This window comes from Lepidochelys kempii, chromosome 5 (genome assembly GCF_965140285.1).
Source record: "Lepidochelys kempii isolate rLepKem1 chromosome 5, rLepKem1.hap1, whole genome shotgun sequence".
In the NCBI taxonomy this organism is placed as follows: Eukaryota; Metazoa; Chordata; order Testudines; family Cheloniidae; genus Lepidochelys; species Lepidochelys kempii.
Window position 1 is genome coordinate 78,366,991 of NC_136384.1, and position 23,838 is coordinate 78,390,828.

At 41.6% G+C, this 23,838-nt stretch overlaps 1 protein-coding gene across 3 annotated transcripts in view; it reads left to right on the forward strand.

The window, feature by feature from the left end:
* The first annotated feature begins 8,793 nt into the window (after positions 1 to 8,793).
* The window catches only part of SNX24 (sorting nexin 24), a 147,181-nt gene continuing 132,136 nt past the window's right edge, over positions 8,794 to 23,838 (forward strand). Inside the window, exon 1 of one of the 3 annotated variants that reach the window (XM_078852855.1) lies at positions 8,794 to 8,975. In XM_078852855.1, the coding sequence (XP_078708981.1) occupies positions 8,811 to 8,975 (165 nt within the window). In that variant the 5' untranslated portion in view covers positions 8,794 to 8,810. Of the gene's footprint in view, positions 8,976 to 13,827; positions 14,737 to 23,838 lie in introns of those variants that run through there. The other 2 variants (XM_073344835.1, XM_073344836.2) reach the window with 2 other exon arrangements.

The following is a 23,838-nucleotide window of genomic DNA, read 5'->3' on the forward strand; positions in this document are numbered from 1 at the left end:
TTTTTTAAATTTGGTTTAAATTCCAAGACATGACTAGGAGTCTAAGGAATCTTGCAGAAGGTCAGGAGGAGAATGTCCTCTGACATCAAAGGGTGAAGGTTGTAAACCATTATTTGATCTTTTTAATTATTTTCCAAATGTTCAGACAACTTTATGTGAAAATCTGACATGTCCATTAACCAGCTGCTGCTTGTTATGGTATTTTGCTATAATTTGTTTCCCAGCCTTAAAGTTTGGCACAAAATTCTGTGATGTTGTCCAGGGAAAATAAATTGAGACTTAAATTTTTGGTTAAGTCAAAGCCATTTTATTTTGTTTGTTTGTAATGCTTGGAAATAACACATAAAGGAGTTGCAAATGGGACACGTTTCAAACAGCCAAAGACATCAGCTTTTTGAATGCTGTCTCACAAGACAGCACTTTAACGATTGTTTGGATACCTGCCAATTTTTTTTTTAAAGTCCTTTAAGACAAATTGTCAGGATAGACTTGAGACAGTTATCCTGCTGGTTACATATAAATCTCTCATGACCAGAAATAAAATACTGAAAATTGTATGAGGCAAAGAACATCTAGAATTTCATATACCCAGATTATACTTCAGTACAGAAGAATTTTTGTGGTGGTTTTGCAGGCAGCAGGGATTATAGTCATCCATCCGTGTGGTCCCTGCTACTGTGCACTAAAAGTTCCATGGTGTATTTTGACATCAGTTGGACCTGCTGGGTCAGAACAGTTGATCAAAATACTGGGCCTTGTGGGAGTGCACTCAGAGACACCAGAATGGAGACAGAGATGCAACTAGTCTGTAACAGTGACAGAACTTACTCTACTCCAAGCCAAAAGTTTGTTTGAACTGTTGAGAATAGCTGAGTATTCAGTGCTGTGAATCAGTCATTATTATGAACCTATGACCAAGGGATGTTTCTACTTGGCATGATGTCTGAAACAGATTTATCAGCAAGGGATTTCAGTTATCCAGACAAAAGATCTGGCCAATATCTTTCTGCTGCTTTGCTTCAAGGCTGAAAAAAGACATGCGTATTCCTAGCCCACTGCAGTTTATTTCAAGGGCTGTGAGGCTAAGATTGCCATACTTGAAAGGCTAGCAAAGAAATGCTAGCATTGGCTTTGCACACAGTCTTAAGAAAAACTGTAGCTGTAAAAACATATCCTATCATCTAGCTGTAAATATATGTATATTGCCAACTATTTAAAAATATTAATAAAGAGAGGGAACCTGCCATCTTGCTTCCAGCTCATGGTGAAATCTGTGTAATTTAAAGTTTTAATGTTCTGAGCAAACAGTTCCTCATATCCTATATGAAAAAATTCTGGGTCATGGCAGGAGGAATTGAACTAACTTTCTTTACTGCAAATAGCATATGATTTACTACTTCTCCCTTCCCGAGATTAAGGTTAGTGGGACCTGATCCTCAGTGGTCCAGAGTGCCCTCAGCTCCAGGAGCTGAAGATGATGGAGCTCAGCAAAATTGAGCCCTGGTAAATCTGTTCTTCTCTGAGCGCCTCTGTGCATTCCAAGTAATGGGATTCAGCCCCTTTAGCATTGAGCTGCAAATGTCAAGAGGGATTTTATGAATACTATCATTGCTGTGGACAGACCATAAAGGATGATAGTGAAGTGATTTGATCCCACACAGAACTGGAGGTATTTTGGAGTGGGCAGGTTTTACTGCTACATGAAAGCAAGCATCCTTTAAGACACAAGCTGCATACCAGTCTCTTATGGACAGGGATGGGTTAATGTACCCTGATGACAACATTCTGAACTTGAAAGTTTTTATATATCTGTTGTGGTTTCTGCTGTCCAGGATGGGTCTCAGACCATCTCCTTGCTTGGGTATTAGGAAATATCTGGAGTAAAACCCCTCCTTGGTGCTGCACTGGAACTTCATCTATAGCACCTTTGTGAAGAAGGGAGCTTAGCCCTCCAATAGGAGTTTCTTGTGAGAGGGGGTCCCCAGAGGACAGGGAAAGTGAGGGGGCCTGGTATCTAATATCCAGTACTCTGCAGGAATCTTGAACAAACAATGAAGAAGAAAGATGAGGCCCAAACCATAGGGGGAGAAGTTTCAGCTCTTGAGCATCCCATTAAAACAGATGCTTGGGAGCTGGTGGCTGGGATGATGTACAGCAAAGGATTCTGCTTCTGTGTTGTGTTCTTTTTACAGGAGCCATTTTAGAAAAGGCCAGAGGTTGATATCGCCTCTGAAGTAGGGTACTCTGCTGTTACTGAGCAGCTGGAGATTGGCTTTAGAAAGCCTGTGTAATATGGCTTTTTTTTTTTTGCTTTTTTTTTTTTAAAGCAGCAGATGCAAATGAAGAGAGTCCCAGAGATGGAGCTACAACTCTCAGACTTGATCTTTTCCAGAGTGTTATCTGACTTCTAACAAAAAAGTTCAGTACCCTCAAAGGGTAGGTCCTCAATTAGCTTCTAAGAGTCTGGCACAAGGCCCAATGTTCAGAGCCAGGAGTATCTTCTCAGAACTATACCAGTGGTCATAACATTGAACCTGAGGTGTCCTAAGCTGCCCTCCGAGCATACCTGGCTAATGTCCTTCCCTCAGTAACTAGTCACTTTGCAGCTTCTCTTTGCTCTTCAGGTAAATAATCCAAAATGGTGTTAAATAGAGTCCCATAAATTGCAGATGTATTATGACATATAACTACTGGACATTTTGCTACACAGGAGCCTAAGGTGGTAGTGGAATATATCTTTCTTCCACCTGCATCCAATCTATACTCTTCCCTATGCAATGGAGCAGACAGGGATGCTCTGCTATTTTCAGACACTTCCTGAGCTGCAAAATAAACTTACATGGAGTTGGTCCACAGAAGAAGAAAGAGAGGTTACGTACTGGTAACTGTTCTTCAAGAGTGGTCTCCCACTACCTGCCTGCTATCCCCTGTTTTAGAATTTTTTGTATTACAGCCTTGAGAAAAGGAACTGAAGAGGCCTGGCGGGTGAGTTTTCTTATATAGACACATCCAGTTATGCCATCCTAGTGCAAAACCTTATTGCTGTCCCCACCCGCAGCAGACACAGCTTCTCTATACAGCAACTTGTGCGGTGCTGAATCCTATTAGTGTGAATGCCCAAAGACAACTTTCAGAAAACAACTGTTACCAGTAAGTAAACCTCTTTATCTTCTTTCTTAAAATCAATAAATATGCAGTTTTAAAGTGCTGTTCTGCTCTGAAAACTGCCTGTAAAAATGGCACCTTCTGGCCCAACCAACTGGGTATTCAAAGTCTAGCTTGCTTTACTGACTAAAATAAGAGAGAGCTTTTAATTACTCCTATTAGCATAGCTAATAAGGGTATGGATGACTGAACTGACATCTGTGAGTCATGTATCAACAACATTGATGAGTAAATTCAGTTTGCAGAATCTATATTGTTAGGCTCTGAATTAGCAGGCTCATACTTGACTTTCAGATTCTAGGCCTAGTTTGTAGGGCTAGCAGCTACAGAAGGTGGAAATAAATCTTTGTGCTAAAATCGGCAGCTTTGATCCAGAACCCAATGCAAAACATTGACTATTGAATTACCCAATGCCATTTTTAATTAAGAGTAGAAACTAATTCTTAAAAGGGCCTGCTCATTCTCAACGGATGACCACTGGAAAGCTGTTACCTTGTTTCTGGTTCAAAAATTTTGGTGTCCCATCAGTCCTTCATCCTTTTAACAATTTTGCTTTTAAAAATCACTAGTGGGACTTATTGAATTTTGGCTATTCCTATATTAATATATTTTTTGCTTTGGGGTACTTTTTTTTTTGTCTGCAGACTGACCACAACCAGGTAGGGTGACTCCACTGGATAGGCTAGAATCATCCAGAAATAGGGTGTGGCAGGCACTAGGTGTGCTCATCGGTTGTTTGAAACTACTTAGGCAACTTCCATTGTAGGCAAGTTGCTTGACAATGCAAATCCAGAAAATGGAACTAATGAGAACTCAAGAGGTGGCAAAGGAGTTTATAATAAGAGTGCGAGCCTGCTAAATTGGTGGATTCAGCAATACAGCAGTTCAAGGATCAGAAGGGTCTCCTGTAATGATTGTGTTCCAGGGACTTTCAGTTTTGTTGGATTAAACTGCAGGCTCCCAGTGGAGAAGAGGAGAATGACTAGAATTTGCTCTGGGCTGTGCAAATTGCAGACTGTTGTTGCAAAGACTCAAGGGAAGTTTTGTAGGAGGCTGTGGCACTATCATTTGTTTACCAACTTTGACGAGTTAGAATGCCCTGACGTGGACTTGGACACCATTCCACAGAAATTGAGAAGGGTAAACCCTCCCAGAGAAGAGCGCTAGGAGAGCTGTATGTATGTGTGCACCCATAATTATGCTTTTGCATTTGAACTTGTGATAATAACAAGTACTAAAACTTGGAAGAACATCCTCAACCCCAAAAGTGTTGTCTGTAAACAAGTTATTGACAATATTCACAATTGTTTCAAGGGTAATAAATAAATTGTTATGTATGCAAATTATTTAGTAAATATTTTCCTGTAGAGATTTTTGTGTTGCTCTGCTTCTATGAGAGGTTTAACTCTGTATTGTAGATATAGATATATAACAGAGTCCTGAAAAGACTAAATTTCTGGACTGTGCCATAGCAGAGAGATAAGCTGAGGTACAGGAAAGGGTAAAGAAACATACCCAACATTAGCATAGTGCTTTCTCCACATCTGTTACATGTACTCATTTCTAAAGTAAACATAGATAATTTCATATGTGCAGGTCAACGCCACAAAGATTAATACACTGCTCAAATTATCTAAGATGTTACCATGCTTTTTGGTTCATGAGGATCTTACATTGAATGAAGACTCTCTCAAGTGAAGAAATAAGAATCCCAGAGTGCATCTCCATTCACTCCAGGCTCTCCATGATTTGTATTCTGTAAGTTTTAGTAGGGCAGGTCATATAAATTATGTCCTTTTGGCTTCTTGTTCCCCAAACGTGTTGCTAGTAGTAAACCAAGACAATTTCAGGTCTATCAGCCATGCAGAGAAACCCTGATTTCTATGTTAAATTAGAATTTTAAAGCTTCACATGCTAATGATATACTGTGAAAATTGAATAATATTACAAAATATATTAATGCCTCTTGCTCAAATTCTGCTCACCATATAATTTTCCTTCATCCTCTTGGTTGATTATATATCATCGAATTTTCAACTGGATTAATGTCTCAAAAACTCTTTTCTCATTAGTGAACTGTATTGCTCTTGGGAGGAAAAAACAGCCTTTCTGTTGCTTTTAGGAAGAAGAAAGGTAGCCCTTCTAAATTATCAATAAATGACTGACAAACCATAATAATGCCACACAACAAAACTCTTGCACTAGTTTCACACTGGTGTAATAACTCTGACTTCAATTGAATCATTTCTGGTGTACATCATGTGAGATCAGAATAAAACTTAGAAGTCAGTTATAGGACTCTCAGGGCTTAACATTTCTGAAGAATCCTGGATACCATAAAAATTATTCTCATTAAGGTATCTTATAGTGCTAAACTAGACAGTTCAGATTTGTTACATAGCTTACCTTTTCCACTGCTGTGAGTTTAATGTCTGAGGCTGGAAAAAATTGGATGAAATTACCTGCAATATAAATCCTCCCAAATACCTCACTAGCAGGTAGCCCATTGTGGATGGGAATGGATTTCTGTCAGCCTGCACCTCCACCATCATGGAGCAGCACCAGAGTTGCTCTAACCACTACTACAGCTTCTAGTCTACAGTCCCGTACATAGTTCAGGTACTGCCTTTGTGCACAGGGGAATGGCGAATGAATTTGCCAACCCTCATTTCAGGTGAGTGCTTACTGTGTATTGTTATATTGTGTAGATATTTAATGTGTAATATTTAAATGTTTTTATTCTGGTTTTGTCTTTGACTCTCTTGGCCACAGATCTTTCCTGACAGAGCAAAATGTAAAACACGCTTCAGTTAGCTTTTCCACAACAAGGGAAAGATAGAGGGGATAAATAAAGAAGTGGCTTACTACGTCATCTTACTAAGGAAACTTCACACTTGATAATCTTGGCGCTGAGATATGGGGATAGATGTGGTATGAATACTTAGATCATTTACTTAGGTTTGTTTGAAAGTTAATAAGGGGGGGGGTTGGTGGGTTTTTTTTTTTGTTTTTGTTTTTTTGCAACAATGTTGTTGTATTTCATTTTTATTTCATTATATAGAAACCAGAGCCCTGCAGGGGCATAGTGTTAACATTCTATATAAATACAACGATTACAGGAAAACTCCAAAGATAAATGAGAACAGTGAGGAAAATGACCAAACTGACCACTTTAATAATGAAAACCTTGGAAACAAAAGTGTGTGCGTGTGTGTGCGCGCGCACTCAAGTCTGTTAAGTTGTCATAATTGTAAAGAGGAAAGGTAATATAGACTGTCATCTGCATCTATGATTCCTGTGATGTTGTGGGGTGGTTGTTGTCTTCTATTGCCCCAAGATGGATGGCTGATGTTTGGGGCTAGTAAGCTTTGCATAAGGGAGAGAAAAGTGCTATATAAACTGTTAGTTACAAAGCAGCCTGGGGATACATCAAATGCATCTAATATTTCACTTAGATCTTACCTCCAAAATTTACTTTGTGATCAATTCAGATATTTGCTTTTGGGCTAAATTTTGTTTGTATGAAATTAATCTCGCAAACGAATAAACATCTGCTCCTTCCTTTGTATTTTGTTCAGTAGAGCAAAACTGACATTTTAATGGAAGTTTCATCAGACAGGCGAATTGATTATTCAAAATGTTTCAGAACACAATCCACTTTTTCCTCATCTGTACAAAACAATCATAATTTAATGGATCTGTTAAAGCAGACACTTGGTGTCAGTTTACAAATGAAATGCACTAAATTATTTTGGTTTTGTGTATTTTAGTGACTACAAATCCTGACATTCACTGAAGTCAACAGGAAAGTTCCTGGCCACAATTTTTTCTGGACTCAAAGTTCTACACCAGCAGCTAAGATCGAGAATGTTCAGGCAGATGCTCTCTAGGTTTGTTAGACTGGTGAAAAGGGTGTTCTGAAGAGACTTTGCTCCCTTCTTCCCTCCTGATTAGTGCAACAGAGTTAAAAAACGATTATCTTCATTGCATGTTGCAAGGCCTATCTATTTTCTGAAGCCATGGTTTGAATAGATGACTTTTTTTTTCTCCTATGGAAGACAGAGGTGGAGGAGAGATTCCTTATTGTTAATTGATGTTAGTTCAGTGTACAGTATGTGATTTTATAGTTCTTGTACCTAGGCCTAGAAACCAATATACTCACACTATAAACCAAAATAAGCTGTCTGTTGTATGCTTAAAAATAATTAAAAAATTAAATTAAAATTAATTTAAATTAAATTAAAAAATTTATCAAGAGCCTATCCAGCCAAAAATGACCTTTTCTACTCAAAGCAGAATGTGAATTGTAAACAATTTCAAAGTCAAAGATTGTAACTGTTACCCTGACTTGATTCTTTAATAGAGTGTTAAAACTCCAACCGTTCACTGATTTGCTTGTCACCTTTTATGTTTGGGTAACCATATTGGGTGACCTTGATGTAGAGTCAACAGTAAACTGAAAATAGTGCCAGGAGATAGTATGACTAGTGAAAGATTTAACAGGATACAGGAGTATTGTTCTGGCCTGGGATAATAGCTACTATCTGCTACCTTCTATTTATCAAATAGTTACTGATGCCTCCTCAGAAACTCTTGTACTTGCTTTTCATAGTCCATCCTACTTGTGACTTTCTGTATTTCTCTTTACTGTTTCTCTTGCAAGTTGTGCCTGGATTTGCTCAACATGAAAGTGTATCGGTGAGAATGAGACATTAAAGATGAATTTAATGTCTACTAATTTGAGGTAGATATTAAAAAAACCTCTCTGGTGCTACATTTGATACTATGCTACAGCTGTTTTTGTTTGGGTTTCTTTGCTATTACTAAAGCAGGTGCATAAAACAATATTGTTTGTTTAGAAAGTGATTTGTTTGTTCCTCTACACCGACATCACAACCAGTAGCTACAGCAATTATGCCAACCAGCACTGGATTTGAGAGCAAATAGCAGAAACGGATGATCAGCAGCAGTGCACAACTGTGACTTCAACGGCAGCAGTTGCCAAAAACCACTTTTGCACATTTCAGTGTTAGGCGGTAACAACGCTGTTTCCGTGGCTGGTTTACAAAGGAGAGGATCTCTAGGAGCGTTGAGGGGACGGAGAAGGAACAAGAATGCAACTATGGGGGGGGGGGGGGGGGGGAAACAGCCCTTGAGCTATTTAAGGGAAAAGCATCGTCATGTTTATCCTAAGGACAGCACGAGGAGAACTGAGTGAGCCACAGGCTTTTAACCAGCACACCATGCTGACCCGGCTGGAGAAGCTACAGGCCGAGCGCGCCCATTTGCGCACACAGAGGAGAAGCCGCAGGAGCTGAGGGCCTGGCACGAGGGTGGATACCGCCGGCTGTGGCCGCCCGGCAGGTACCTTCTCTGAGGGCCGCGCCGCTACCCGGCCGGGACCCCGTGTGGCGGAGCGGAGAGTTTCGGACAGGGAACGAGCACGCCGAGGGGCCAATCGCAGCGCGCCGGCGGCCACGGGCTGGGTGAGCCCAGGGGCCGGCTCCAGCCCCAGCTCCCTGGCCGGGCAGCTCGCGAGCTGCCCTGGGCTGCCTGGCTCGCGCGCCCGAGGCCCCGCGCCGCCTCGGTCCCAGGCCGGCTGCTGCGCTGGGGGCCTTGCCCGCCCCCCGCCGCGTACTGGCGTCATGTGGGCTCCCCGCGCGTCACGTGACGCGCTCGCAGCTGGCTCGGTCCCGGGGAGCTGCTGCTGCCCTGGAGCGCTGCGGTGCCCGGCCCGGCCCGCGCGCGCCATGGAGCTGTACATCCCGTCCTTCCGCTACGAGGAGAGCGAGCTGGAGCGAGGGTACACGGTGAGGGGCTGGCGCGGGGCCGAGCGGAGGCCCGGTGGGGCGGGCTGCGTGCGGCTGGTGCCCTGCACCGTCACCCCGAGGCGGTCCCGAAGGGGCCGGGGGCCCCATCCCCACCGGTGGCGGGTCTCTGCCTCCCTGGGCTGCTGGAGGACGTGCAGCCAGGGAACTGGCTGGCATCGCCGTTGGGGGCGTAGACAGCCAGTGCATGGCTGGCACCCACTCACCAGGAGGCCCGTGGCCAGGCAGCTCGCAGCTGTCCTTTCCATATGCTGGCTCTCTTCATAGACGCGTAGGGCCGGCCCCTTGGAGTGAGGCAGGGCACTGCACCCTGGTGCCATTTGACATCCACGTGCGGTGTGGCTGCTCAGGTCAGTGGATTGCTGAGACCTGTTGGATAAGAGGAGATGGAGCATGGTAGGTTGGAGCCTGTCTTCATGCCCCACCCTACCAACAGTGCAGACAACTGCAATCTGCTCCGTTTTATTGTGACTGTTATTTATTCATTAATTGTAATACAGTAGCACCTATGAGCACTAAGTGGGGACCAGGACCCCGATGCAGTAGGTGCTGTACAAACACAGAACAAAAAGATGGTCCCTGCCCTAAATAGCTTACAATCTAAGTATAAGACAAGTGACAACAGATGGATCCGTACAGATGGGGGAATACAAAGAAACATTGCGGCAGTATTGGACAACACGCTAGGCTATGGTCCATCAATGGCTGTTAGCCAGGATAGGCAGGGATGGTGTCCCTAGCCTCTCTTTGCCAGAAGCTGGGAATGAGCGACAGGGGATGGATCACTTGATGATTACCTGTTCTGTTCATTTTCTCTGGGGCACCTGGCATTGGCCACTGTCAGAAGACAGGATACTGGACTAGATGAACCTTTGGTCTGACCTGGTATGGCCATTCTTATGTTCTTATGTATGATCTCAGGTTTCAGAGTAACAGCCGTGTTAGTCTGTATTCACAAAAAGAAAAGGAGTACTTGTGGCACCTTAGAGACTAACCAATTTATTTGAGCATAAGCTTTCGTGAGCCACAGCTCGCTTCATTGGATGCATGCTGTGGAAACTGCTGAAGACATTATATACACAGAGACCATGAAACAATACCTCCTCCCACCCCACTCTCCTGCTGGTAATAGCTTATCTAAAGTGATCACTCTCCTTACAATGTGTATGATAATCAAGTTGGGCCATTTCCAGCACAAATCCGGGTTTTCTCACCCTTCTCCCCCCCCCCCCACAAGCTTACTCTCCTGCTGGTAATAGCCCATCCAAAGTGACCACTCTCTTTACAATGTGCGTGATAAATAAGGTGGGCCATTTCCAGCACAAATCCAGGTTTTCTCACCCCCCCACCCCCACACAAACTCACTCTCCTGCTGGTAATAGCTCATCCAAACTGACCACTCTTCTTACAATGTGCATGATAATCAAGGTGGGCCATTTCCAGCATAAATCCAAGTTTAACCAGAACGTCTGAGGGGGCAGGGGGGTTTAGGAAAAAACAAGGGGAAATAGGCTACCTTGCATAATGACTTAGCCACTCCCAGTCTCTATTTAAGCCTAAATTAATAGTATCCAATTTGCAAATGAATTCCAATTCAGCAGTTTCTCGCTGGAGTCTGGATTTGAAGTTTTTTTGTTGTAAGATAGCGACCTTCATGTCTGTAATTGCGTGACCAGAGGGATTGAAGTGTTCTCCGACTGGTTTATGAATGTTATAATTCTTGACATCTGATTTGTGTCCATTTATTCTTTTACGTAGAGACTGTCCAGTTTGACCAATGTACATGGCAGAGGGGGATTGCTGGCATATGATGGCATATATCACATTGGTGGATATGCAGGTGAACGAGCTTCTGATAGTGTGGCTGATGTTATTAGGCCCTGTGATGGTGTCCCCTGAATAGATATGTGGGCACAGTTGGCAACGGGCTTTGTTGCAAGGATAGGTTCCTAGGTTAGAGTTAGGTTCCTAGTGGTTCTGTTGTGTGGTATGTGGTTGTTGGTGAATATTTGCTTCAGGTTGGGGGGCTGTCTGTAGGCAAGGAGAGTGGTCACTTTGGATGAGCTATTACCAGCAGGAGAGTGAGTTTGTGTGTGTATGGGGCTGGGGGGGGGGGTGAGAAAACCTAGATTTATGCTGGAAATGGCCCACCTTGATTATCATACACACTGTAAAGAGAGTGGTCACTTTGGATGGGTTATTACCAGCAGGAGAGTGAGTTTGTGTGTGTGTGTTTTTGGGGCGGGGGGTGTGTGTGTGTGTGTGAGAAAACCTGGATTTGTGCTAGAAATGGCCCACCTTGATTTTCATACACATTGTAAGGAGAGTGGTCACTTTGGATAAGCTATTACTAGCAGGAGAGTGGGGTGGGAGGAGGTATTGTTTCATGGTCTCTGTGTATATAATGTCTGCTGCAGTTTCCACAGTATGCATCCGATGAAGTGAGCTGTAGCTCACAAAAGCTTATGCTCAAATAAATTGGTTAGTCTCTAAGGTGCCACAAGTACTCCTTTTCTTTTTGTATGATCTCAGTACACCAGAGGCCCATCCACTGTCAAATTTCTTGTAGGCATTGTGGGAAAAAAAAATTTAATAGGGGATTTGAAAGAGGATAATGAGGTCGCTTTGTGGATGTTTATGGAGAGCTCCTACCAAGCATAAGGGGCAAGAAGGAATAGCACAAAAGTGCTTGTTTGAAAATTTAACAAGTGGCTGATGGAGGCTGGCAGCAGCATCATCATCATCATGATTATTATGCCAATTAGTTTCAGCTCTTGGACTCCTAATGATTTATTTCCCAATAATGCCACCTCATTTTGCAACGTTTAGACTTCCATTGTCTGTTACAAGATTACCGTTGATTTTCTCACTTTTGTCAGAGAATCTATATTCTCATCTTCCTTGGGCCTGCTAAATGTCATGTATTTTGTGTGTTGGTGGCACATGCTGTAGGCTTGTCTCTCATTCCTACACAATTGGTAAAATAGAGAGAGATTCCTCCAAGTAGTACTCTGTAGCTTAGGGGTAAATACCCTGAGCTACAAACCAAGCCATCTTGGGTTCAAATCTCAGCAATTTTGCTCACTGTTCTTAGTATTTCTGTGCACCTCACACCGATTATTAATGAAGGTCTCATACACCTACCTTAGGGGTGGCAAGCATCTTTGCTCATTTTACAGCTAAGGTAACTGAAAAATTGCACAAGGTCGCTGGAAGCATAGCTGGGGGGGAATAAGTCTCATCTATTTTCAACACTGGCTTTCAGATGAACTGGGCCAAATTATATGCTTATTTAACCCATATCAACACAGTATGAATTTGTGCCCCGGCGTGGCTAGACCATATACAAAGGTTTGAGTCTACTAATACTTGCATGATAATTGGTATAGTAGCAGATCACATGATAGAAGTCCATGGTTTTCGATCCAGAGATCCCAGGTTCAGTCCCAACAGGTGACCCAGATAGGAGTAGTGTTACACTTCGCCACGTTGTCTCTAACCACTAGAACATACTCTGCTCTTAGACCCAGGAATAGAACCAATGAATCCTGGCACCCATCATTCTAGTGCTAATTGACAAAAATAGTTGGATAACCAGTGGTGAAATGTGTGTTGTCTCGCACTCTCTGGGCTGCTTATTGAGGATAACAACACACTTTCTGTAGATGAAGTGGTAGAGTTCTGTGTTATGAATTCGGCTCTGGCTGATTAGCCTCACAGTAGCTTTATATAATTGTTGAAATGATTTTATGTCGCAAAACATGTAGAGATGATTTTGGACATTATGTTAGTATTTGTTTTATTGTTGTAGCTAGATACCGATCCGGGTGATGCTTGATCTGCAAGGAGGCTGTGTCTTGCCTTTGGGATTTGCCTTGATGATGATGATTATGGCTGCAGGTTTGTCACAGTGGGAAGATGTCACAGCATGATTTTCCTGTTTTGTCTGTGTCTCATCCTGCAGCAGAGGTTCCTGCAGCTCCTGTCCCATAGGTCTGGACGCTGTGCCGCAAGGCAGGCATTGCAACCTGGTGCATGGAGTAGCAGTGCTTGGCTTGGCTCACCTGCCCCTCTGTCATGACAGGAGCATGGGGGGAATCAAACCTGAGTGGTGCTGTGACCCTATGCACTAGGTCACAATGCCCAAAGTGGGACACTGGGCCTGACCCCAGCCTAGCCCCATGGAACAGGTGCTGCAGGAGCCACCGCTACCAGGAATTAATGTGGGATGGGCTCTCTCCCCAGGCCCTCCTCACCGGATTGGTCTTCAGGTTGTTGTGCTGGGGCAGAGGTACTGCTGAGGGTGGTCAGTGCCCCCTTAGTCAGGCAACAGGGAAGGCATTTTCTATCAAAAATCGCACAGATGTCATAGTAATTTAGTAAGCTGTGACTGTTCCATGGTTTTTGGTTTAAAAAAAAAATGTTGTGGCAAATCTGCAACCCTAATGATGATGTATTTTTAGTAACAACATGAGATAGTCTTCTTCAAACAAATCCTGTAATATCTGAGAGCAGTGTGCAGAGATGTTCTTGCATATGCATAGACTGGAAGACCCTATCTTGTGTAAGCTCCAAAAAAGTCAGAACTTATTATAATGACTTATCTTTCTAGAAAACAAACCTCAATCTTAAAAGTATAAAATTAGCACTTACTAAGGCACTGGCTGCCTGAGGACATAGGTAATGAACGCATTTTGCCTGTCATTCACCAGTAGGAATCCAGCTCAACGCAATGGGGTTTAAAAGTTTTTCCCATCAAATGGATGTTGGTTGCCCCTTTATTATCTTTGATTCACCTCCAAAAATCATCAGACTTCGTACTAACTGGTAGACTTATTAGAGAGGCCATGAACTTCATAGGCCATGGAGACTAAACTATCCCTGTTACCTGTAGGTGAAGTTCTACTTCCCCTCCCCCAACCCACACAAGATCAGGCATACTGCCAGGGCAATGTGTTGTGTGGGGAGCTTGCCCTGATGCTGCCTGGAGATAAACAGGAGGCTTCATTTTCCAAGGTTGCATGAGCATTAAAGCCAGAATTTGTTGTTATATACAAATTATTTACATCTTTACAACTATGCAAACTAGCATATTAAATAATTTGTGTAAATGCCACACATGGAGCTGCACAAAATTTAGCAGCTATGTTTCCTGCTTATTCTGTTTCTTCAGTGTTCTTTCATTCACCTGAAAACAGATGGATGTGGGGAGAAATATTAATTATTTTGGCCTTTAAGTTCATGACTTGACTCCTGCAGCCCTACCAGGACTCTTAGATTGGGAGGAAGACTCTCTCCTCTTTGGATTCGTTTTAAGACAGTTAATTTTGGACAATGAACATTCTTAAAGAAATTTATACATTAGCAAAAAGTACTAGACTGTTTCAGTTACAAAAGAAAACAAAACAGAACTCCACAACAACATGTCTCAAAGCCAGGAAATTATAACTTGGTGTTTTAAGGTCCCAGGTTCAAATTCCTTATGACAACAAAGTTGTTTCTGTATGCACGATTATTGTTTGTTAAACTTTGGGTAGTGGATCCCAGCCCCAGGGAGTAATTTTGAGAGCGAGGGGCAAACTGCCATATTGATCTCAATGCGATGGTAACGTCAGGACCTACTGTTCTGGGGGTGGGAAGGAAAGCCAAAACCATTCCAACAGAGGTCTCTGTGTATGGCAGGAGGAGAAGAGTGCAGCAGGCCTTGCCCACCCACCCAAGCAGATACACTCTGCCTGCTGGGGTAAGTACTGGCCTACCCCACCCCATTCTCCATGGGAAAGAGGGAATCCCAACTGCTATCCCTGTTGCTCCCAAGAGAAGAGAGTCCCTATTGCTACACCTAGGAGGGAGGGGGAGAGTTTAAGCAAAATATAGCGTTGAGATATATAGTGTGCTTAGGGATCCAGGTTACCTTGATTTGGCCCTAGTTTTTGAGCGCTCAGTTGAAAATCAGGATCTGTTTCAGTAGCAGTGGTATAAGAATCCTTAAGAATTTGCATACACTTTTACCAATTTAGAAGCATTTTTAGCAAAGGATAGAATTTATTACTTCTTTGTACAAAGTTCAGTTTCAGAGCATTTGACATATGTGACCTGTCATCTGTGTCTCTTTCCCCATCAGGAATAATAATAGTTCTCAACCCCACTGAGGTGTTCTATGGCTTAATACAGCCTGTAAAACATATTGGAATTCTTGGATGGGAGATGCTGTATAAGAAAGTACAAAGTAGTAGTAATATAATCTACACTTCTGTTTGTAATAAATTGTCGGGTTTCCCTTCACATTTCCTCGCCTCCTGGCTAACTGTTCACAAAGTGCACAACTGGTTCTTGCTCTGTTGTAGTTGGCAAATGCTGTATCCATTTGCACCAATCCATTAGGTTCCTCAGAGATCCAACCAGATGCTTAGACACCAAAATCATTTTGATCGCTGGTTTAAAAAAAAAAACCTGTAAGAGAAAACAAACTTAAATCTAGCCTTATTGGTGGGACATGCGGTAGGTGTCTGTTTGCCTTATGTTTTTGCATGATGGAGCCAATTCTTTATCCACGGTTCATCAAAGAGTGGTCCAGAATGGATGAGTCTCCCTAAAGCTTCACAGTATGAGAGATTTTCCTGCTGATATGACTACATGACCCTGGTATATAGCCATGTATAGCTGGAAGCTTCAGGAATGGGGCCAATGGCTAAGTAATGGTCGGTGTGACAATGGGGAGCGGCAGAATTGTCTGGAAATCTTATAGGTTAGTAGACAGTGATAGATATCATGGCTACAAGGTGCAACAGAAAGCGCTTTTCTTTAATAGACAGAATAATGGATCCTGAAGAAGAGGGCTGTCCCATAGGAAACAATTTCACTTTCTGCAATGACAGGTGATAATCAGTTACTACAGAAGTTTATTTAAAAGTCAAGCAACATGAATAGGATCATTGATCCAGGAAGCCACAGTTTGCTGAACTGCTGAATATAAAAGTGTCAGTGTCCAAGTCATGTCTACTTCCATTCTTTTGGATCTTATTGCAAAAAAAAAAAAAAAAAAGAAGGCAAATGCAATTTTAGGTAGCCTTAACAAAGGCATAGCATGCAAGTCATGGGAAGACTCTACTCAGGGCGGGTTAGGCCTCAGCTGGAGTACTGTGTCTAGTTTTGGCCACCAATGTATAGAAAGGATGTAGAGAGACTGGAAAGGATCCAGAAGTGAATGACAAAGATGATCAGAGGGATGGAATGCAAACCATATGAGCAAAGGCTGAAGGAACTGGTATGTTGAATTTGGAAAAGAGGAGGTGCGGGGGGGTGGGGGGGGAAGAAGGGAGGACGGGTAGATGTGCCCACGGTCTTCAAATACTTGAAAGGCTGTCATTAAAAGATGGAGAAAAGTTGTTCTCTCTCTCCACAAAGGGCAGGACAAGAGGCAGTAGGTTCAAACTACAGCATAATAGATTTAGGTTAAATCTCAGGAGAAATTTCTGAACTTTAAGAACAGTAGGATAATGGAACAGACTGTCTAGGGAGGTTGTGGAAACTCCTTCACTGGAGGTTTTCAAAAGGAGACTGGATAGGCATCTGGATGCATCCGATGAAGTGAGCTGTAGCTCACGAAAGCTCATGCTCAAATAAACTGGTTAGTCTCTAAGGTGCCACAAGTACTCCTTTTGGTTTAGACACAACAAATCCTGCATTTTGGCAGGGGGTTAAATCTTGCAGTCCCATCTGACCCTATGGTTTTATGGTTCTATTACATGAGAATCAAGGGTCACGTTGAATCTGTAGGTTATAAAAGGGACCAATATGAAATTTGGGATACTGAATGGGATGGAGATGCTGGAATTTGGGGTGAAGTGGCTTTTTACCAGTTACAAGATAGCTGAATATGCTGAGTTGGAAAAAGTTATGGCAGAGTCAGGAGTTGATGAGGTTGAAGCAGGTGGAAAATGAGAAATGGGCTAAAACAGTGAAGAGGGATAGAGATTTGGGTGTCACAACCAAGGTTAAGTTTGGAAAGGAGATGTTCAAGGGGACCCATCTGGACAAACAGGAGTGGAACCCAACAATGAACAAAAACCAGTTACGAAATGATCTGAGACAAAGTGTGATTCAGTCAGGGATGCTGGAAGCTGGAGTGGACAGAATTATTTCTCAGGTGGTGGATCCAAAACTAAACCACATCTTCAGGCCGCAAAAGAAAGAGGAAACTGTGCCAGCTCTTCCATCAGAGCCTGAGAATCAGGATCCTCCTGCTCCATCCCAATATGCCTCGTAAGTGTGTTCCTGGTACTAAAAACAGCTGCAGTTGCAAAATACAAGTTTGGTTAGTTTGGGATTGGATAGATATAATAAGGGATAGAAGCCTAGATTATGTCAAAATTAATATCTCCTTTGCTGTGCTATCAGCTGATGCCGCAACTGATCTGGATGTACTGTGTGTATTAGTGTGAAAGTAGACAAGGTGCTGGAAGTTTTACTTCTATTTTATTCCTCTTGTGTTGCCAGTCTTAAGTAAATTCCTGTGTTAATTTTTTCATTAAAAATCTAAGATACAAAACATAACGGTGAAATCTCTTGTTATGGGACTACTCGTTACCAGACTCTCCCCCTTCCCTGTAAACAATAACTTTTGGATTGGTAGGAGCCCAATCAAAAGAGAAGGATTCTCATAACTCCAGTGAACTGTGTCAGGCAGTTGAGAGAGATGTGACCAATAGTGTCACCTTCAACACCTGGGCGAAGGAGAAGAAGGCTATAATGTGGATCAGAAAAAAGGAAAACTAGTGTGAGAACCATGAGGTTAGTGTGGCATGGAAGGCAGGCCAGACCTTTTTGAGGAGGTTCTGTGGAGAAAGGGCAGATTTCTAGCTGCTGTGAGGAAACTAGATTGAGAAAAAAAATTTTGAGAAGTGCAGTGGTGGTGACAGTCTTGATGGCATCAGAAAAGATGCTAGTGAACAGTGATATTGGTTGATCACTGATGTGAAGTGAGAGGAAGGGAGGAGTGTAAGACCCACCCTCCGGCAGCTCCATACGGCTCACAATATAGATAGAGCACACAGCAAACTGCACTCTTTCCCCTTCTTCCTAATTCCCCCTCTTTCAGAGGGGAGGTTGTCTTTTGGCATTTGCGGAGAATAACCCCAATCCCTCTTTTCTTAATCCCTCCACAGTTTGTTCTCATTGAAGGAGAGAGGTGGGAAGAGCTCTTGACCTTAGCTGTGTGAGCTCTGTTTTCTGCCTTCAGGGCTGCTTTCTGTCTCCTTTGCAAGCAGCTACTGCTCAGTGTTTCCATCTCCTTCCTTTGCTACTATTCTCTGAATCTGTCAGCAATAGAAGGAAGACGTAGACAATGATCTGTGTGGTGCCAGTTGGCTACGGAGGCATAAAGTAACCTTGGAGGGCAGGGACAGAACTAAATCACCACAGAAGCTAGAAACTTCCTCTCTTTTTCACTCTTTCCCAGTCTGGGAGAGGAAACTGAGAAGGGAGGGATGAAGAAGAACTTGCAGGAATGATGATGAAAAGCTTGATGCAGGGAAAGTAAGGCGATTGGGAAAGGAAAATGAAGGCAGAGGCTATAATACAGCACCTATAATTTTAGAATCCCCTCACATCTGTCAACAAGAATACTGGGAGAATCCACCCCCCTTCCAACTCCACAAACTAAAATTTAGCTCTTGAAACATATGACCTGTTCTCTCTGATGTATCTTTTAAAACAATTCTCAAAAAAATTATAATTAAGCAATGGCTTTGATGTGTCCCAATTTTGTCAGGGGGCCATCTTTCCAAAATACTTCAGTAAATTGAAAATCTACCCCAGATGGTGAAAAAACTTATGGAAAATGTCTGAGTTCCTCATTTAATACTAGAGGACAATTAAACTTCATTGTCAGTTTGAATTGATGACTGTAGCTTCCAAACTATTGAGCCTGTGCTAATAAATGCAACAGTTGTTCATAATTTGGCAGTGAATGACCTTTAAATGTAGATGTTTGCTGAGGATATCCTTAGGGAACAATTTAACTTCAAAATGACGCCCATGAGTACTTGTTATCATTTAAATATGCTTCCTTTGTCAATAACAGAATAACAAATACTAGTTAGATTTCTAATGTTGATTCAGATACTGGGAAACCTGCTGAATAAATTAGTGCTCATTTGATTTATATTGACCAAAAAATTTTACATTGGTATGTTGCAGGTCAAGATGACATCCATTTAAACACATTGTAGAGCAGAGAGGTCATGTTTGGCTGACATATATGCTTACAGTGTTTTTAATTAACTTTTTTAACACTATTCTCCAAATTCCTTTTAAGTAACAGATTTTCTGGAAACAAGATAGATATGAATATATAATGCCTTCAAATATTGTGATGGTTGAAAAAGAAATCCGGAGCCTTTATCTTGCCTATAAAATTATTGATGAGTTGGCTGAGCATTACTCTAACATTTTTGAAACTACTACCGTGATAAATATGCTTTAGATTGTGTATTTGTACTCTTACTCCTTCATTTAAAAGACTGAATGAGAATTAAAGAAGCAAAGACCTGAACATTCCTCTGCATTTAGACTGACTATAGAGAAGCCAAGCTAGCAAATACTTGCTTACATGATTGTATCCTCTGTATTTTTTTCAAACATGGAAGGCTCTAGTGGTTTTGTAAGCATAGATGATTTCTATGGGAGTGATTATACTAATTAGTTTATGTAAAAGTAGCATTCTAACACTTGTATTAAGCCTCTGAGCTGTGTGAACAAAATATTGCCATAAGCCTGAGCAGACTGAGTCTGACTTGAGTGTTCATTAAATTAATAAGTGCTGGGACTTCTTCTCCACCAACCTATCTTCTGAGAGCTCCCTAAATATGACATTGTGTTACAAGTTATAGTGAATCAGCAATGGAGAAGTTACTTGCACAATTCCATTGGATTTTCAAGAAAATGACACAAATATGGAGTCCATCTTAAACAACAGTTGGCATTTTTTCTCATAGGCACAGCTGCAAAGAAAGCATCTGAATGTCATAGAGTACAATTTCTCCATCTGGCAGTCTCAACAGCACTGTAGGTACATTATATTTGGGAAGAGGAAGAAGATAAACAGGATTTGGCACATCAATGTCAAAGTAATGTAAAGCCAGAAGAATACTATTTACGAAACGCAATTGTTTAATTTCTAATTTCTAAAGACAATATGAATCAGTTGATCTGTATATAACTGACTTAGAGACAGTTTATACCAAAGATGACTGACTGAAAGAGATTTCAGAAAGTGTGTGTGTGGGTATTTATACAAAAATAATATTTTCTCTCTTTCCTCCTCTTTTTTTTTTTACTTTGGATACTTGGCAGCAGTTTCAGTATAGCTAGTTAAACTCTTTCTTCTGCTTAGTCAGTTATCTCTCATGTTTGTTCGTAGATTTTAAGGCCAAAAGGGATCATTATGATCAGCTAGTCTGTTAAAGATAGAATAGATAACATTTTAATTTGGGCAAGGGACCTTAAAGAATGCCATGGAAAATTTGCCGAAGACCCCTATCACTGAACGTGGGGAAATGAAAGCAAAAACAATACAAAATCTGTTTGAAAATATTATCTATGTATACATAGCAATCAGTTAAAGACCAAGAGAGATTTTTTTCTGACCTGGGATGAGTGCTCAAATAATAGACATTAGCTCACTAGGATATCTGTAATCACTTGTGAAAGGCTTACAAACAAAGCTGATGCAATGCCATGAAATTGTAGTGAAAAAGCTAGGAGGGTGTTCTGTTTGAATTTGTTTAGGAAACCACTGTGAATTGATTACTTCTGTGAGTTCTTGGAGATTTCAGAACAGGTATACACAAGCAGCAGACTATGACTAACTGTATCAAGTGCGGTGCTGGAACAATTTTTACAGTGAGGGTGCTGAGAGCCATTGAACCAAACTGTAAACCCTGTATACAATGGAAACCACTTCAAGCCAAGGGGTGCAGCAGCACCCCTAGTTCCAGCATCTCTGCAAAGTCACAGTTTGGAAGGCCCTGAATTCCAGATGTTCTGACAATGGATCACAATTGTTAATTGTAGAATCTGAGGAATATTCTTCAGAAATAGCTGTTGGTATTTTGGAGAAAAAATGATATGCTCAGAGAATTAAACAATAGAGCTATTCAGTGTGCATGACAGCAAAAATACATAAATCCATGTTGTGTTGCAGGCTTTGTCTGTATTTGTAGTATGAACTGGTAAAAGTACTGTTGGCATGGTGCCATCAAAAAACTATTTTGGCAGAATGTGTTCAGACTGAGATACTTGTGTCAGCATGTTTTGTCCACACAACATCAAGTAGAAATACAAGAATAAAATGACTGGCTTCTTCACACAGATGCTAGTAAACAGCCAGTTAAGGACTTTACTTCCCCAAAAGAACTGAGAAAATAGCAGTCTTAGGCCTGGTCTACACTAGAAAATTGTCTGCTTAACTGCATTGTTCAAAAGTGTTAAAAATCCATACCCCTGAGCAGCATAGTTAAGCTGACCTAACTCCCAATGTAGACGGTGCTAGGTCAATGGAAGAATTCTACCATTGACCTAGCTACTGCCTCTTGGGGAGGTGGTTTACCTGTGTCAAGGGAGAACCCATCTCATGGGCTTAGGTAGTGTCTACACTGAAGTGCTACAGTGGCACAGCTGTGCTGCTGTAGGGTTTTTTTTTAGAGTAGACATACCCTTACAAATACAACCGGAAGAGAAACAAATGATCCATTTTTTTAAAATTATGACTCACATAAAAAACAGAGTCCTGCTTGCCAGCTAAGCTTATGTCAAGGTTCCTCCCCCACTCTGAACTCTAGGGTACAGATGTGGGGACCTGCATGAAAAACCTCCTAAGCTTATCTTTACCAGCTTAGGTCAAAACTTCCCCAAGGTACAAAATATTCCACCCGTCGTCCTTGGATTGGCCGCTACCACCACCAAACTAATACTGGTTACTGGGGAAGAGCTGTTTGGACGCGTCTTTCCCCCCAAAATACTTCCCAAAACCTTGCACCCCACTTCCTGGACAAGGTTTGGTAAAAAGCCTCACCAATTTGCCTAGGTGACTACAGACCCAAACCCTTGGATCTGAGAACAATGAAAAAAGCATTCAGTTTTCTTACAAGAAGACTTTTAATAAAAATAGAAGTAAATAGAAATAAAGAAATCCCCCCTGTAAAATCGGGATGGTAGATAGCTTACAGGGTAATTAGATTCAAAAACATAGAGAACCCCTCTAGGCAAACCTTAAGTTACAAAAAAGATACACAGACAGAAATAGTTATTCTATTCAGCACAATTCTTTTCTCAGCCATTTAAAGAAATCATAATCTAACACATACCTAGCTAGATTACTTACTAAAAGTTCTAAGACTCCATTCCTGGTCTGTCCCCGGCAGAAACCAGCATATAGACAGACCCACAGACCCTTTGTTTCTCTCCTTCCTCCCAGCTTTTGAAAGTATCTTGTCTCCTCATTGGTCATTTTGGTCAGGTGCCAGCGAGGTTACCTTTAGCTTCTTAACCCTTTACAGGTGAGAGGAGCTTTCCCCTGGCCAGGAGGGATTTTTGAAAGGGGTTTACCCTTCCCTTTATATTTATGACCGCTTATTAGTCCTAAGAACAGATGATGTTAATTGAGCTTTGAACTTTTTGTAGTAGTCTTCACTGAACCCGATTTGCTGGTGGAATGAGCACTCCCCCTCCTATTTCAATCAACTTTAACCACTCGAGACTTGTAAATGGAAAAGACTTTCAATGCGATAGTCATCACTAGTCTACTTTGGAATAGGTACTGAATGAGAAGTGACACCAGAACTCTGTCATAGACACAGTGTATGTTTTCAAATATTATTTATTTGTATAACAGTACTACCGACAAGTCCCACTTAAGACAGAGGCCTCTAGATGAGAATCACATAAGTCTCCTTTTCCTTGGCATAGGAGTTCTAAAGATCGCTTTTAAAATATGATCATCTGTTGCTGGGGTTGATACTTGTCTTCCTCACCATGGAAGTTGTGACGATTGGTTAATGTTCGTAAATATCACTTCCCATGTGGTAGCTCCGGCTATATCAGGAGACTGACCTAACATACTTTGCTTTGGCTTATTGTAGAGGTGAAGATGGTATGGAACTTGACTGTAGATGATTTTTTTTCTCCCATCAAAGTAGCATGAAAATTGTGTAAAGATTAATGAAATTAATTATTCTATTTTTTCTGTTTTTGTCTCAGTCTAATTGATTCGCTCTTTAAAGGGATTCAGTTTTTAAACCTGTGCAGAAAATATTCATACACTGCAGTGTATTCAGTTTGGAGAATAATGAAATTTAAAGCTTTCCCCGTCATCTTGTATATAAGCACAAATTAAGAATCTTGATTATGTGGTAAAACAATCAATTGGGTGGCAGTGAGTATTTATTGATTACAGAGAAGCTGCTTTTATGAAATGTGATCAGATGCATTTCAGCTGACTGGCTTTACTCCTGGTCTTCCACAGATCTCTGTTGTTTTTTTTTGTTTGTTTGTTTGTTTTCCTCCCTCCCCCACACCCCCCTTTTTCTGACATCAGAATCTCTCCAGGAGCTGGAAGAAGCATGCTTGGCCACTCCTGAAGCCAAGCTATGGTGATTGCTGCAATCTGACTTGACTTTCTTGATGCTTTGAGGTGGGAAGAAGAATGGACATGTTAATTTTATTTAGATTTTAGGTTAATGGATTAATAGCTGTATTGTAATGTCATTCAGTTTTCCAAAAATATTGCAGTTGCTTACAAGTTGTAAACAAACTCATCTCATAAAGACCAAAGTAAAGTAAATTT